Source organism: Haemaphysalis longicornis, unplaced genomic scaffold (assembly GCF_048455015.1).
Source record: "Haemaphysalis longicornis isolate Haplotype H1 unplaced genomic scaffold, Haemaphysalis longicornis Haplotype H1 scaffold_6, whole genome shotgun sequence".
Classification (NCBI taxonomy): domain Eukaryota; kingdom Metazoa; phylum Arthropoda; class Arachnida; order Ixodida; family Ixodidae; genus Haemaphysalis; species Haemaphysalis longicornis.
This window is the reverse complement of record NW_027526407.1, coordinates 51,005,428-51,023,006: the sequence shown is the minus strand read 5'-3', so window position 1 is coordinate 51,023,006 and position 17,579 is coordinate 51,005,428. Positions and strand designations below refer to the sequence as shown.

Below are 17,579 nucleotides of genomic sequence, written 5' to 3'. Positions count from 1 at the left end.
GCTGCTTAGTCCCGGTAACAATGATACCAATATCATCGCAATCTTCGAACAAATAACGGAGATATTAAAGAAAACGTGTGAAGCAGTCGCGACCCCTTAGCCAATTTCCCGCAACTTTTCTATGACGTCACGGAACCTTGTTTGTGCGATTGGCGGCCGCCTAACTGACCTGTCGCGACGACACATGACTGGACGTCTGTAATGGGGCCTCTAGTTCCATTTGACCGCATCGCTTGAATGCTAACGTGCAGTTAACGCACTGAAAATTATGGTTCATTGTTGGCCCGTATGACGTCATTCTTGCTCATAACACGTCACTGTGGCGCAAAATTTGAAAGTTTTGAAATACTTCTTGTTTTTTTTTTTTCGTTAAAAAACATCTTTTGTGGCTCTAATGGAGCTGAGTGAGATACCGAATCCTAGTTCTTTCAAATTAAACGAAGTTGTATTTTCTCTTCATGGCTCCTTTAAAGACATTGAGATCTTAGTTCTTCCGGTATGATTTTGTAGTTACAAGATTGAGGCCACTTAGCGATCGCGCAAGACGACATTGTGGAAGACGATGCGGTTACGGAAGACGACATTTGCGAATTCCAGACTCATGTTGAAACTTGAAATTGCCTCGTATCGGTGTTTCCATTTTTGTTCTGCTGTTTTGTTGATGATTGCGCGTACCTACATTTCTGAAAAATAAGAAATCTTGCTTTCAATCCGTGCTCCTTGCTTTGTGTGAAAACTGCACTTTTGTTTAATCTCCAGACAGTACTCCGGAGATTGCTGTGTTGTTTACTCGGAGAGTACTCTGATGTTGATTTGATGTTTACTAATCCAAACTTGTACACATGTATGCCACGTATAAACCACTCGGCTACAGCTCCTACCATTTGAGTTAGCAGTATTGCCAAATAAATAAATAAATAAATAAATAAATAAATAAATAAATAAATAAATAAATAAAAATTCATGAAAACTCTAGACTCCAATGGCTAGGTAAAAAAAGGTCGTGGCACTTACTAACACAACACTAACCAGTTACTTGTACCAATATAAACTAAGTACTTAGTGCTTTTACTAACTGGTCCTCCATAACCTAGTAAAAAACTACGCGTGACAATGTGGATCGGCTGAGCACGCAGCACGGCATAGACACATCCAACCCGTACATATCACACTTAGACAACAAATAAATTCTGCAAGAAAAGCAACGGCATGCCCGGGGAGAGCGAGCACAACTTAGTTACCTCAGAAATGCATCTGATTTTCTTGCTTTTATACCCAGCACCGGAAAGTCCTCTGATAGAGTGCGTGGACTTGGTGCAAAAAAATCAAACATATTAGCGATCATTCTAGAATTATGCATGTTAATGTGAGCATATACAAGTCAGCACGTAGATATGCAAAAAAACTTTTAAATCGGGATTTGGAGTGGGAAAAGTGCTGTAGTTATTATGTCCAAAAATTCATAGAATGTTGTTGCTATCAGTGAATGTTAGTATCCAACAAGCAGCAGTTACTAAGTGCACAGTTTGGACTTGTAAGTATAGTATTTAGGTTCCACACTTAGTGGCAGAGCCTACGTACCATTCTGCGGGGTAGTAAAGTTCGTAAGGAGTTAGTAAATACAGCCGTTACTACCCTTTTACGAACATTTTTGTTAAGAGTGCATTGTACGCAATCGCTAGTATCGCAGAAATACCAATTATGTTTCCCCCTTCTCTGCTGAAATCACTTCCACAGCAATAACTTCCCATCATTAAAGCTGCCCGATGAGTACTGAACCCTCCTGGGCATCGTTCGGGGTGATTCGGCTCCACCGCACTACCAGGAGTACGGAGGCTAATTGCCCCCTCTAAAGCAAGAAAAAGGTTGCGTAATTGTTTTCTGGGTAATTGTATAGCTCCTCGCTCGATTAGTGTGAGCTGGGTGCAGCAAGAGGAAAAACCCCCGGCTTCTTAGACCTCGCCGCTTGCTGCCATGTATCTTTGAAGTTGACTGGCGTTGATGCTCGAGCCAGTTGGTCTCGCATCTCGAAAACTTCCGCCTCGAGGGACAAACAGCGGTGTCGCAGTGAGTGCCCATTTCATTTTATATCCTGTATTTCGCGATGTGCGGTCGATGCAGACAAGCTGACTGTGTGAAAGCCTGTCATTTCCCTGACGTACACGCGGTGCCTTGCACGCAAGGCGGCAAGCATACAGAGGGCATCAATGTCTAAACATGACTCAAGAAACGAAGGCTCCTTTTTTTCCTCTGCGGAGCTGTACACCGGTGCCTCAAATGTCCCGTCTCTGGCGGCTGAAGCACTGTAATTCCGCGGATGGGTTGCCAAGGGTTATGCATTCTGCTACTTCGCGCCAAATTACACAGAATCTTCATGTTCCTCGCCTTTATGGGCGAGCAGATTATGCCAGTTTAACCCTCATTCGTACTATTCCACAACGCATGCAAGACGTCGAGCTTTTGCTCCGGGAACTCCGGGAACTTTGCAGCGCTAACAACCGCTAACAACGACGAAACAACGCATTCCGTTCTTTGAAAAAGGTGCCGGAATAGGACGGGTCAAGGCGGCATGCATCGAATGATACGGAACAGCGGGAAGACCCTTTCTCCGGCGAGAAATCGTGAGACTGCCGTTGCCGACAGGAAGTTCGGAGGCGACGGATGGTGCGGAAGACCATTACGGCCTTTTGCTTCTTCTTCTTCTTCGGTGTCTTGACCGTGCTCGCTTTAGTGCAAAGATGGACAGTGCAGCAGCAGCAGTTCGTTGATCCGGTTGCCTCTGGCCGCTGCAGGCCAGCCTTTGTAAAAAAAGCACAGTGTAATTGCGCCCGAGTATATATATATGAATGGCGCGGGGACCTCAGAAAAAAACAGGGCAGGAACTGGTTCGGGCGAGGAGGAGGAGACACCGTAAGCGCGGCCGGTGGCGAGCATCAACGATGGGGGGAGCGAGTGCGAGTCCCTGCGGCACACCACAGGAGGAGGCCAGAAGACGCCTCGGCCGCGCCCACCCGGAAGAAGGGCACCCGCCGGCTGTGGCTGCAGTGCTCGCCGCCAGATTTCAAGGCCACCGCCACGGCAAGAGGTGTCTGCGCTCGGGGGGAAGAGACAACGCCACGCCGTCCCCGGCCCATCTGTCCACCGCGAAGAAGTGTGGCGGCGAGTCGTGGAACGCGCAAGGGAGGGCCAACCCTCCAGCCAAGCCCCCCGCTGAGCCGTTACCAGGTGACAGGGTCAAGGATTCGCTGTCACGCCGGCATCTCAAGGCCCGCTGCTTGCCGGCTGAAGCTCGCAGTCGGCGATGAAGCGGCTCTCGGTGACGATGCTTCTGCTGATTGTGGCCGCGGCAGTCTGCGCGACTACGGGGGTGGCCGGACGGGGTGGTGAGCCTCCGTCGTCCCAGACCGGCTGCCAGCTGGGAACCAAGTTGTTCGGCCATGGGGCCAGCGTGCCGAGACAGGACCCCTGCGAGCGCTGCCTATGCTTCGGGGGGCAGGTGCTCTGCTGGCAGGAGCGATGCCCCAACCAGACCAGGCCGGGATGCAAGGAGCGGCGAGTGCCAGGGATATGCTGCCCCGCCCTGGAGTGCAAGGACGCCCGTGAGTATACATTGGCCTGGAAGGGTTCTTTGTACGCAGTACGGGCAAAGAACTTCGCTCTCAAGTCCCGGCATTGCAGACTTTGCACTTAGACTTTGAAATTAATCCTTTCCCACATGCCGCTATAGACGGCGGCGCCATGGTCTGTCATCCAGAGATTGGCTAAAAGACAGTTTTCATCACTTTTGCCATGCCCTTGAACTTGAAGAGCTGTACAGTTCGTAAAATTGTCCGTATGTTCTTTAACAGCAAAATATCAGGGATGCTATATCACAATCGGGATGAGCCATGCACTCACTGCGTATGCAGACGAAGGAGTGCTTAACATGCAAAGGCATCTTGCCTCTGTTACATCAGCAGAACTGAATCCTAGATAAATATTTTATTCATACCAGCAGTAACATTGAGATTTACACTTAACCCTTATTAATGTTAATTCACACATGACATGCATGAGTGGCAATTTCATGCCAGATGTGAAACCCCGAAATAGTTTTGATTATCGTGTCCTCGGCAAGAAGCCCTAATTTTAGTCGCAACTTCTCCCTAGTCCCACTACCAGCCATCATTGTTTCTTTCCCGCCGTCTGCGAAGTAACAGCTACAGTAAAAAATACCAGAAAATGAAAGGCTCCGGAAAGAATGATTCCGGAAAAACGGTCCTTTGGGGAAACTTGGAAACTAACGGCAAAAATGTACGCATTTCCCCCTGCGTTACGTACGGGTCCCTTCACGCCCCTCTTGCACCTGATGTGTTACTGCTATCCCGCCCGCCATACAGGCTAATTGTTTCAAGCGCGTTTTAAACAGCCTTATGTGCTCCATGAAGCGAAAAATACCACGTTTTCCCTTCGTTCTATGGCTGGGTAATTTCCCGTGCCAGCGCGCTGGAAAAGACTTCAATCTTCCTGGTGTTCGTTGGAGTTGTCAGAATGACTCGTGCCGTGTAGTGATGGACGTCGGGTGCACCGCCAGTTTCTGCGTCGGCTGGGCGCGGTAAACCACCCAAGTACGTACACCAAAACGACCAAAACAGTGCAGTGCGGAGAGCCAATAACGACTACAAATTTAATGTGTCGTTGTTTCCCAACACACACACACACACACACACACACACACACACACACACACACACACACACACACACACACACACACACACACACACACACACACACACACACACACACACACACACACACACACACACACACACACACACACACACACACACACACACACACACACACACACACACACACACACACACACACACACACACACACACACACACACACACACACACACACACACACACACACACACACACACACACACACACACACACACACACACACACACACACACACACACACACACACACACACACACACACACACACACACACACACACACACACACACACACACACACACACACACACACACACACACACACACACACACACACACACACACACACACACACACACACACACACACACACACACACACACACACACACACACACACACACACACACACACACACACACACACACACACACACACACACACACACACACACACACACACACACACACACACACACACACACACACACACACACACACACACACACACACACACACACACACACACACACACACACACACACACACACACACACACACACACACACACACACACACACACACACACACACACACACACACACACACACACACACACACACACACACACACACACACACACACACACACACACACACACACACACACACACACACACACACACACACACACACACACACACACACACACACACACACACACACACACACACACACACACACACACACACACACACACACACACACACACACACACACACACACACACACACACACACACACACACACACACACACACACACACACACACACACACACACACACACACACACACACACACACACACACACACACACACACACACACACACACACACACACACACACACACACACACACACACACACACACACACACACACACACACACACACACACACACACACACACACACACACACACACACACACACACACACACACACACACACACACACACACACACACACACACACACACACACACACACACACACACACACACACACACACACACACACACACACACACACACACACACACACACACACACACACACACACACACACACACACACACACACACACACACACACACACACACACACACACACACACACACACACACACACACACACACACACACACACACACACACACACACACACACACACACACACACACACACACACACACACACACACACACACACACACACACACACACACACACACACACACACACACACACACACACACACACACACACACACACACACACACACACACACACACACACACACACACACACACACACACACACACACACACACACACACACACACACACACACACACACACACACACACACACACACACACACACACACACACACACACACACACACACACACACACACACACACACACACACACACACACACACACACACACACACACACACACACACACACACACACACACACACACACTAACACACACACACACACACACACACACACACACACACACACATGCACACACGCACACACATGATGTAGCAGCACACAGGTCTTTCATAAGTATCACAAACGAAGTCATAATGTTTTCGCATTAAAGTTGCGTAAACAGACCCAAGTTCCCCGAGAAATATTTTGCCAGTACCGCGAAATAGCAATCCGCTGCTGATACCGTATTTTTGCTGAAACAAGTGCAAATTTGTTTTTCAAGCCGGGTCATTGCCTAATTATTCATCACCCTATAGATGTTACACGGACGCACACTACTAAATGCGGACATTTTTTCAGGGCAGCAACAAGCATACAGAGCGGCGCGAAACTGAAAAAATATAAAAATAAATAAAAGGCGCCGCACCACCGCTGATCTGTGACGTCACGACAGACCTGCTCCGCTCGGCTAGGGGCGTTATATAGGTCTGCTGCGCCCGGCTGCGTTCCTTAACTCGTATCCGACCCAGTAGTATCTTCACGTATACTTGTGCCAACATAAGAAGCACAGAAGTCCCACTGACCTTATTCGCGCTGCTGGTCACATATACGGCGTACGAACTCGATCGTCGAGTGGTAAATATTCGCGTACGCAGATCCCCTCGATAGTGACCGTGAGCACTGGAAGGTGTGTGCGTGCGGAGGAGCTAACCTACGACGCAGCCGGAATCCAAAGTACACAAGGCGCGGCGTCCGCGGTGTTAGCACGACTGCATGCGGTGCAGAGATACGAAGGGAAGCAGCACGCGTCAAGGACCCGTTTCTAACCGTGTGGAGGAACCATTTCTAGGCCGCCATATATTCTCGAGAAAGAAAAAAAAAGCTGAATATAATATAAAGTCCTGGATTAACATTAAATATTTGGGAATTAAAAGCAAAAACAGAAACCTTAGTCGCGCAAGCTGTCTCCTGTTTTCCAGGGTCATTATATTGTTGTTGGCCATGAGAAGCGATGGTGAAGCTCGGCTATGATAGCTGTTTTATTTAAGGCATACTGCAGTCCGAAGACCAAGCAGGTGGGCAGCAATTAATTACATTAAAAAACGCATCAATCCGCACGGTAAATTGGTACATATTTCTGAAAACAGTCAAACAAGTGTGAAAAAAAAAACAGAAAGAAAAAATAAGAAACTGACAAAAAACAGAAATGATAGCAGTACACAAAGAAAAGTAGCGGCACAGTGAATGTTTAAAATATTGCAGAAAGTAGCACAGAAAACACATCAACAGGCAATCTATTCCACTGCTCGATTGTGCGGGGAAAGGAGTTCCTAAAAAGATTAGTGCGTGCAAAAATTCGAGTTAGATTGTGCTCATGAGTGCTTCGAGTTGAACGAGATAAGCGGGGCTGAATATAAAGTCTTGGATTAACATTAAATTAACATAAAAGCTGTGCGTGCGTGCGTGCACGTGTGCGCGTGTGTGTGTGTGTGTGTGTGTGCGTGTGTGTGTGTGTGCGTGCGTGCACGTGCGTGTGTGTGTGTACACACATGCAATGTATATTTTACGACTTCCAATGAGGGCGTCGTTGAACGAAATTTTCGATATTACAACTTTCGTATAGAATAACAGTCGAACCTCGTTATAGCGAAGTAGTATCGCAACCGCAAATTAGTTCGTTATAGCCCATATTCGTTATAACAGTAGAGGTAACAATCGGCTCTAACAAATCGACGATCTGGCTCGCGCAAAAATACTTGATACAAAACTGCATTTTTTCAGGCTTCCAACCCGCTATAAAACAAGGTAACCCTTACCTTTCACCTTGTTGCATTCCAAGCTAAATGAGCCGCAACATGAGTACGTGAAATTACAACAAAACAATGTTCACTTGATAAAACAGGCCTTCGTCTTTATTTATTTGATGGAGGATGTGATCTTCGCCTGGTGGCTGCTCACAGCATTGAGCAGGATGGAGTTTTTTTTCCACAGAGTCCACGAACGAAAGGGCCTTTATACATCTGCAATTTTCTATGCCGAAGGGTTTTTCCAAGTAGCTTCTCAGACTCCTGGTCAAGTATTTCTTCGTTATATCCGGCATCGCGACTGTCGTTATAAAAGAATAGGTGCCAATGAAATAAAGCGTGACCAACCAAAGAACGTATTCAGTTCGCTATAGCAAATAATTCGCCATATCAGTGTTCGTTATAACGAGGTACGACTGTATATCAGGGGTGGACGATTGATCGATTAATGCTTTAGTCGCGATTAATTTTGAAATTCTGCGAAATGTTGAAATTCTGCGCAAGCATTCCGAGGATCATACTCGTGGTTACACAACCGGCCTCACGTCACAACAGGAAACGATGTACGCATGCTCATAGATGACGCTGAGAAAAACCGCGAGATGATAGCCGGGAGAATGGTCATTTTAATACAGATGCAATGACCTATACAAGGCACAAAAATCGGGGGACGGGCTCTAACGCCGCTTTGGCGTTGGATAGAGTAACTGACGGAAGCACACTACGGTTGATAAGTGGCCCCTCCAATTAAGGAGAGGACATCGATGAGTGCCGGTGTTCCTGGTTTGAGAAATTTTGGGAATGATAACAAACACGGTGATAAGCGTCCCGGCCGCATCAGCGCCATGATGATGATTCTTACCTCACCTGGAATGTCCGTGGACAGGCCTTGTAGCACACTGATGCCCGAAAATGTTAAGAAAAGTCTTTGACAGCGTAGCAGTGCGAACTCGCTATGAACAGTGCCTGGAATTACGCAAATTTTACCTTGCCGGCCACGTGACAATAAAAACACCCGTCAAACATGAAATATTTCTTTCAACTTTTTTCTCCCTAACTAACGCACCAGATTAATCGCTAAATTAGCCGATTAAAGCCTGCCGATTAATCGGGTTGCAATTTTTAATCGACGGCCAGCCCTAGAATATATTCTATTTGGCTTAGATTCGGACAGCACTGTTCAAAAACTTCGAATATTGTGAACTATTTCGAAGTTGAAAAACAAAATGTACAGGTGTTCGAAATTAATCCTTGAATACATGAAATTAATCCTTACTGCAACCGAGAAATGCCCCGCTAAATGATTCCTTCGCAACGATTTAGGCACCGAATGCACTCAAAAAAAAAAAAAAAAAAAGAAGTGCAACATACCGCGGCTCGAGAAGCAGTACACCGGGCCATTGCGGACAGCCGAAACCCTATGCCAACTATCCCCACGCACTACACGCCCCAACCTTTACTGACATACAATGACATCCTCTCTCACTACCGACTATCCCGCCAACAGTTTCCTCCCCCTCATAAGGAACTCACCAAAGAGGAAGGAGTCATACTTCGCCAGCTCCAAACTAACACGTTCCCCCCAACACGCTCTGGCACAAAATATTCAACACCCCACACCCACCTCAGTGCATCTTCTGCTCCACATCAGGAACACTATACTACATAGTGTGGGCATGCCCGAACGTCCCAGATCTCCCTCGCAATCCCAACCCTACCCCTTCACACTGAGCGGCGACGCTGGCCAGCTCCGACCCGTGCTCCCAGCTTCGGCTGGTGAACAGGCCACGGGAGGTCGGCTACAATCAGGGAGTCCTGGACTGAGAACACCCCTCACTGGTGTCCAGAGTGACCGCACTCACAAATCAAGTTTTTTTCTCCTCCTCCCGCTTCTTCCGGTAGCGGAGATAGGCTTACCTGCAACACACCAGTTGCATCAGGCTAAACGGCACCATGAACAGACTTTCGGAACGCCTTTTATGCCCTTATGAATGGGTCAACTCCACACTCGGGCTTCTTCTGTTTTCACATCGTAATAACGAACACATGCAGGCGTAGTACGCAGGCGACCGCGGGCAACACTATCTTGTTAAGAAAAGCCTAGCTACCTTCTGCGGCAATCCCAGGTTTTAAAATAAAATTGCATATAAATTTGATTAAACCTGTGATGATTTTTCTTATACGGGAGATAAAACAGAGTCGCAAACCACTCTAGCTTGCCTAGGCACTCTAGATCAGCTTTCTTGACAAGGCAGTGTTGGCAGCACGGCACTGGTGAACTAAGTTTCCTAGCGCTTATAACAAAACAGTTGCGCCAATGTCGGTATGGACGCATTTTACGCACGCGTATCGGGGCATGCGGGGACCCTTGCAGCGCAAGTGTAAAGAGTCAGATTCTTGTGCTGTCACTGGTAGCATTAAGACAGGGACCCACGAGGAAAGCTTGGTTGCGGCCACCACGCCATGAGGGTCAATTTTTCGTACCTCGCGCTGCCCCACACGCAGTTTTCTTACAAGAACTTACGCGAACGCTCGTGGGATCATCAGGTATTTTATTTTTGTTTGCAATGCTTTTCATGAATTGCGGTAGTCGCTGCTTGTCACAATAGTTATGCCATGATTGCACAACTATTGGAACATTTGGTTACTGAAGAACACTCGGGAAATTTTGCACTCCAGTTGACATATTGTAGGCAAGTTACGGAATTATTGTGACTCGCTTAGCATTCCCTTCGAAAACGAGAACCATCTCTAGGTGACCCCAACGAGCAATGGAAATAAAAATGTCATGCAGAATATATATAAGGCGGGCATCATGCATCAGGAAACAGACTTGGGTGGTAGAACTCACAAACTGTGGACTATCAGGGAAACAGAGCAGCTGCCAAGAGACGGACTGGGTAAACGCCAGTACTAACTCGATGGAGAAAAGAACTCGGGATATTAAGGGGCAAACAATGGTCCATGACCTCGTAAGACCAGAAACTGGGTTCTGGAAAGACGGGAGAGTCCTTCGTCCCGCGGTGGAAAGTAAAATTGGCTGATAATGATTACGATGAAAAGCTGCACGCCACCTTTGAAGATGCATTACTAATACGGTATTAAAAGCGAAGCTGTTATTTGTCGAGGCTGTCATGGGATGATCTGTGGTAACATGGTCACAGTGCTGGAGGGGGCATAGCTTAGATATGAGATCAAGCACACATGCAGCAAGTTTAAAATATGCTTGAACGAGACGCTCATAAAGGCGAAGTTTTTCTAAACTACTAACTCTGGTGGCAACACCAATACACAAGTGGCATTTGCATTGTTCGTTTAAATAAAAATGCATGGCTGAGCAAATAAAAAAATACACCGCAAAGCAACAAAAAGCGCTCGTGGCGCCCCCTCGTGACAGTGTTCCAAGTTCAAAAGTAAGAAAAGGTTCCAGTAGAAGGCGCCAGCAGTAGAACACGGCAATGAGTTCCACTAGATAAGATACAGAGTACCGTCACTGAGGCACGCAAGTGAGTGACGGCGGCCATTTTGGTGGTTATCAGTGTTGTCAAACTGCCGCTTCTGCGACGTCACCGCCATAGAGTTTCTTAGTAAGTATACTAGAGAGGAAACTGCGCCTTGTAAGCCATGTCGTCGTGGGGGTTCATGGGAAGACCCCCCTTTTCGGCTTGGGCTTGGCATGACAATTGGATTCTTAAGCGGTTTTTGGGATTTGCTTTCTTCAGTATGCATTTACACATTTACGAGCTACAAGGAAGCCGAAGTCCTCCCTGTTCTGCGGTAGACATGTTCGGTGGAACAGCAGGCAGTGCGTGATCGCACCTGGCGTTGCTCATGCGCAGTCGAAGGACGTATGACTGAGCGGGTAATATGCCGCCGCGAAATTTGCAGCCGACGAAAAGAAGAAACAAAACGTACTTCGACAAAGACTAGATACGACCACGGGGATACGACAGATACGGGCGCTTGTATGCGTCCTATCTTGTCATCGTGCACGACTGTTTAACGCCACGTTTCCTTTTTTTCTTGTTCAACTAGTTGGCGGTCGATGCACCGGTTCACCACGAAGGCAACATTTTAAGAGGCACGCTCAAAAAACTTTCCAAACTCTTCAAGCAACTTATTTGCAATAATGGTAAAATTAATAAAATCAGAGTCTTTAATGAGTACCCCCCCCCCCCCTGAATATTAACCGTGTTCGTAACAAGAACACTGGCCGGCGGACTAGCAGGCACAACTGTTCCGGCAAAAATACGCTTTACTTCCTTTTTCCTTAGTTTTAAGTTATTAAAACAGCCTGTTTTTATTTTCCACTTACATAATTGCACACTATTCGCGTTTTTGTAGCACTTTGTTTAAATTTGCGGTCACTAAAACGTTCCAATCCAAGCCAATGATTAAACTAAGGCGAGCGCAATGTATAATGGCGGTCCATGACGACACAGACGGCCTTGATGTGAGCCGCATAGACGCTGGTGCCAGATTCCTCTCTAGTGTATATTGTAAGAAACTCTAGTACAAGCTGAGACTACCACAGTTGACCGACAGAAAACGGACAAACAACAGAATGGCGGGGCCCATGAACCGTCGCAGTTTAAACAAATGTGACGTGATGCGAGATGACCAATGATCATGGCAGCGGCACAGAAGAATAGGAGAAAAGAGTGACGATACTCTGCACCCTTATCTAGTGACACTAACGGCAACCATGAATTGGCGCGAACAGGAATCGATTCACTGGCTTTAGAAATTCTATGAAGCTTGGTCTTGCGACTAGGAAACGCCAGACAGTATCGCTGTTAACATCAGCTTTCGCGACGTTAATTCAGTGAAGCTAGGCCAATTTTTCCGGTTCATACAAATTTTAAATGAGGCACATAAATACGAACAATAAAGTAGATTCTGCCGACACACATTAATCATGCATGCGTACGTTTATTTACAAATTCACAGGTCACCTTTTCTTGCCGATTATAAAATTGAGTATCGTCCCGTTTTCCAGAATGGTAAACGCTGGGTCAGAGCCGTGTTATCAGAATCACAGATGCATACTCTTTCTTGTTTAAAGTCTCCAGTTCTTTTCACATTCCATCTCACGCGCTGACAAGCAGACGTTCGTTTACACGCAGCACGCCGCTGTCCTCGACACCAAGGATATCAGTCCTTCGCCATGGCCTTTTTCGAGCACAGCGTCATATCTCTGATGTGCCCCAGTATCGCCCACTTGTAAGCCGCAGGAGATACGACACATTGCAACAGCGCTGCTATTCAGAATACTGAATAACTTGAGGCGCTAAACTACGGGGGCCAGAAGAAATACGCAGACACAGACGAGGCGCTGAACTTTATAAACCCTAGGTTAAATACACTGTTTTGAAGTCATGAAAACGTCACACCAACAACGTGTGCAAACCGGCCCGTGTCCATCTAAGAACTCGAGTTCTTTAAGTGATAATGCGACCGACGGTGTACTGTTGCACTTGTTTCCCGTCTTATGAATGAAGTACGCCTCCACAGTCTCTCTTTCTTGCTTATCTCTTCCCCTTTTTAAAAACGTGGCCTGTTTGAAGAGCGAAGTGCAGTTTGTACCTTGCAGAGTGCACCTTTTTCTGTGCTCAGCCATGTGGCCACCAGCGTTGTTTTTTTACAGCCCAACAGTGCTCGCGCGCTCTGTCGAACATCTGACAGTTTGTCCAATATAAGACTCTTTACAAATCATGGCAGTCTTGTAGACAAGTCCCATGGTGCATTCTGTGTATAATTCGCCGTGCTTCCTGGAGCACGATTGCCGCTTCCTTTGCTTCATCATAGGGCAAACCTTCGCCAATTTGCATGGCGCGCCGAACACAACATTGTCATCGTACCTTTGCGCCACTTTTTGAGTTTATGCGAAATGCTCTACCAATACGAGATAACATGAACTTTCTTTTTTTATATTTTCTTTTGCACGTCACCTTCCTTCGGTTTTTGTTTAAATTTTTGCAGAAGTGTTTCGCAAACGCCAGAGATAACTGCAGAAGAGAATCCCGCATTGCTCAGCCGGGCAATATGTTCATTAAATTCGTCTTGTACCTTGTGTTCGCACGGCTTGTTTAAGGCTGCTTTGATGCATGTCATGGCCACACCCATTTTCATTAATTACGAGTAAGCGCTATCAAATGGAATACGCTGCTTATTCAGAAGCTCTCGGAGCTCTCGCAGCCATTCAGAAGCTCTCGTGTCCCACACAAGGCTGACTTCACCAGTTCACATTAGAGACCCCCCCCCCCCTCTCTCTCTCTCTCTCTCTCTCTCTCTCTCTCTATATATATATATATATATATATATATATATATATATATATATATATATATATATATATATATATATATATATATATATATATATATATATATATATATATATATATATATCTCTATCTCTCTCTCTATCTATCTATCTATCTATCTATCTATCTATCTATCTATCCCCCTCCATTTCTCTCTCCCTCTCTTTCTGGCGTCCCATCGAGTAACACCGAAACGGAGCCACGGTACGATCTGCGTAACTCCTGCAGCTGTTCCTGTCGATTGTGCGGAATGTTATTGGTATGTAGTGTTCTGCACGCGAGCATTAAACCTTCGGGACCCCCATTCCCAGCCTCTTACACCATCCGCGTCGCCGATTCAGTGTCTATAGGAAGGACCCAGATGGGCGAGGTCGCTCTTGTTCAGATTGACTTAGCCTAAAAGTTCGACAAATGATTCCTTATTTTCTTTTCGGTGTATTAAGGTTTTTGAACATCGTGATGGTTGTCTTTAATGACATACTGATGTGCTAAATAATGCTAGAGAAATATCTCGCTTCATCGTCAACAGAATGCGAGAGCTCCTGTTAGTATCTGTAGTGCCTTGCTAGAACAGGGTTGCCGCCTGTCGCCACTGCTTTTTTTTTCCTTTTCCTAAGCCTGTCTTTGGTGGGAGCAATGACACATGCGCCCTTCGTTCGGGTCTACTGCCCCCTTTCGGTAATAGCGAGCCTGCCGTAACAGCAAGCTGATACATGTACAGGGAGAGACAGGGGCTTAAGCTTGTGATGCGTTTATGGAAGCCAAATTGCTATGCAGTGTGGGTATTAGATTGTGAGTGCAAAAGCATTAAATACTTTAACGAAATTTCTACTCGCTTCCGTCACGTTTCTTTTCGGACGCACATGGGTGGGGTTTGTCTCATTCGTTTGCTCACTTGGTAGCTAGTCTCTTGATTATTTTTAATTTCGGGTGCCGGTAACCCGGCCCTTTGTACAGTTGTGCGAATGTCACCTGTCCCTCAACTCACCTTCCTCACTGACAAAGTCTTCCGTAAGGAGTCTTCTTTGTACGAGTTGCAAAAGAAGGTGTTGGTGACACTCTATTACTTCGCACATGTTTCCGGTTTATCACCTGTTAATCTTTAATAGCAATAAAGCACTGATTTGTCGGCTCATGTTCACCATGTGTAGCAGTGATATAAGTAAGACATGTAAGATTAAACTTAGAGGATTGTAAGATAAAACTTACAGGATTGAACGTTGACTTTTTTTTTTATTGTTGAGATGCGGTGTTTTTTCCTGGACGCACACTCGAAACGTCATCGTCTCTAACCTTGTAACTGTTCGGATTCTCAGAGTAACCGATTATCAAAGTGTACCCAAATCCTTTTAGTTCTGCTTGACTTAGATAATCTGTGGAGAGGTATGATTGACCGGCGTGCTCGATCCGCACGCTCAAATTAAAGTTTCGATTTCCTGAAGTACGAAGCGTATGTAAACGTTCCAGCGGCACTCCTGATGTATGTTTTCCTCGCTGCCTGCCTGAGCCAGATTTTTTACGCGTTCATCACGGATCAGTAACTACTAGCCGGTATCCTCACACAGTTTCAGAAGAAGGCACTGCTGGGTCTGAACAGTAGCGCCGTTTCTCCATGGTTTATTCTTACACCGTGGTCCGGCCTCCCAGATTTTTAAACTCCTTTCACGACTACTACTGGCACGTATATAGACGATTTCGATGCGCCTTTTTCTGCTCTGGGGGCCTCTTAGGCCTCCTTTCTGTTAGAACAAGAAAAAGACGCGGTGCATTTTAAACAAACGGTCAAGTGATGAAACACCTGCCACCGCTACAGTGAGAGCACCCCTTGGAGGAGTGAAAAGGAGGGAGAAATGAGTGAGCTTGGTGACACCGCTGGAAAGGAAGGTCACGTGACCGAGTCTAGCTGCTGCCGCAGTAGCGTGTGCGCTTTCGCCGAGGCGACGAGAATCGGCGCGGCGAGTTTTCGTTGACACCGCCATCATTCCGGCAACTATGGCTTCACAGCTGCACTGAAAAAAAAACATCAGTGCGTATTGTGGTTTCAACTCATGGCTCAGGGATAGTAACCCAAGTCGCTTACTTCACGCCATGACGCCGAACAGCAGGTGAGTTTCGCACCCATAGGCTTACAAGGCGTTGACAGAGAGAAAGGTAAGTTTATTAGCAGAAGGTGGCCCTAGACCGGGCTCCAGGTATGGTGCTGGGGGCCAACTCTGCCAGTTCAGGCAGCTGTCGCTCAGCTTGAGCGCTTGAGTACGCCAGCCACTCCTCCAACTTGGTGGAGGTAGCTTGACGTCAACACCAGCGCGGAGAGTTACATCCCTTGCATATAACACGTTTACACCGTGTGTGTATCGCAGTGGCAGCTGCTGCGGGCGCTGTGTCCCCCCTGCCTCCTGTTGCCGAGCCAAGCCGAGCCGATCCGCTACCACCGGTGCTTCTCCCAGCGGCGGGAGGCCACGTGGTGGTTCAACAACGCCAGGGCTGCGTCCTGGGCGGACAGCGTTTCGAGCTCGGCGAACTGGTGCCCAGGGCGTCGGGACCCTGCATGCAATGTCGTTGCGCCGACGGGCCCCGCCTCCTGTGCCGTGCCACGCCCTGCGAGGGACCCGTTATGCTGCCCCCGTCCCCGCAGAAACCCCCGCTGCCACCTCCAACGCACACTGTGCGACGCATAACTCCCACGACGCTGCTGCACTACTGACCGCGCTCTGGCAACAACAGCGACTCCACTAAAAAGAAATGCGGTGGAACTGTTTGCAGCAGGGATATGCGCCAACGCGACTCGCCGGTGGGCGGGGCGACTATGGTCTCTGCTGCGACCCAGTACAGCTGGTCGGCCAACTGAGCGTTTGCTGCTGGTCATACTGTTGTGATTCATACATGTCGCTCATTTGCGGGCTCCCGTTGATCGGGCGCACAATAACGTTCTGAAATGACCCATGCATAATAACCATAGCGCGATGCCTGAGAAGGCTGTGTGCCAATAAACACCGACTCAATAAAAGGCTGAACAGCTGACTTTCACGGCGTCATCCATAGGAAGGCTGAATAATAGAGGAGTCCCAAATGTGTACGGTGACGCGATTCGTCACCGTACAAATTTTATTTTATTCATGGCGGTGCCGAAGTCTGGACAAAACATCAAATTTGCTCAAAGTCCAAGCGGGGACTTGCGAATAAATGCCTAAGCCACTGCTGCTACACACCGGACCCTCTAA

At 47.4% G+C, this 17,579-nt stretch overlaps 1 protein-coding gene across 1 annotated transcript; it reads left to right on the top strand.

Moving 5' to 3' along the window:
* The first annotated feature begins 2,596 nt into the window (after positions 1-2,596).
* LOC144141557 (kielin/chordin-like protein) lies at positions 2,597-17,372 on the top strand. Its single transcript, XM_077673098.1, has 2 exons — positions 2,597-3,599; positions 16,719-17,372. The coding sequence occupies exons 1-2, from the start codon at positions 3,302-3,304 to the stop codon at positions 17,060-17,062; spliced, it is 642 nt and encodes a 213-aa protein (XP_077529224.1). The 5' UTR covers positions 2,597-3,301; the 3' UTR covers positions 17,063-17,372.
* Positions 17,373-17,579: the final 207 nt, after the last annotated feature.

What these genes read in the sequence shown, in the direction of transcription:
- LOC144141557 (XM_077673098.1), top strand. Translation starts at nt 3,302, where the DNA reads ATGAAGCGGCTCTCGGTGACGATGCTTCTGCTGATTGTGGCCGCGGCA. An exon ending in CCTGGAGTGCAAGGACGCCC is followed by an intron (nt 3,600 to 16,718) that starts GTGAGTATACAT and finishes TGTGTATCGCAG; the next exon opens with TGGCAGCTGCTGCGGGCGCT.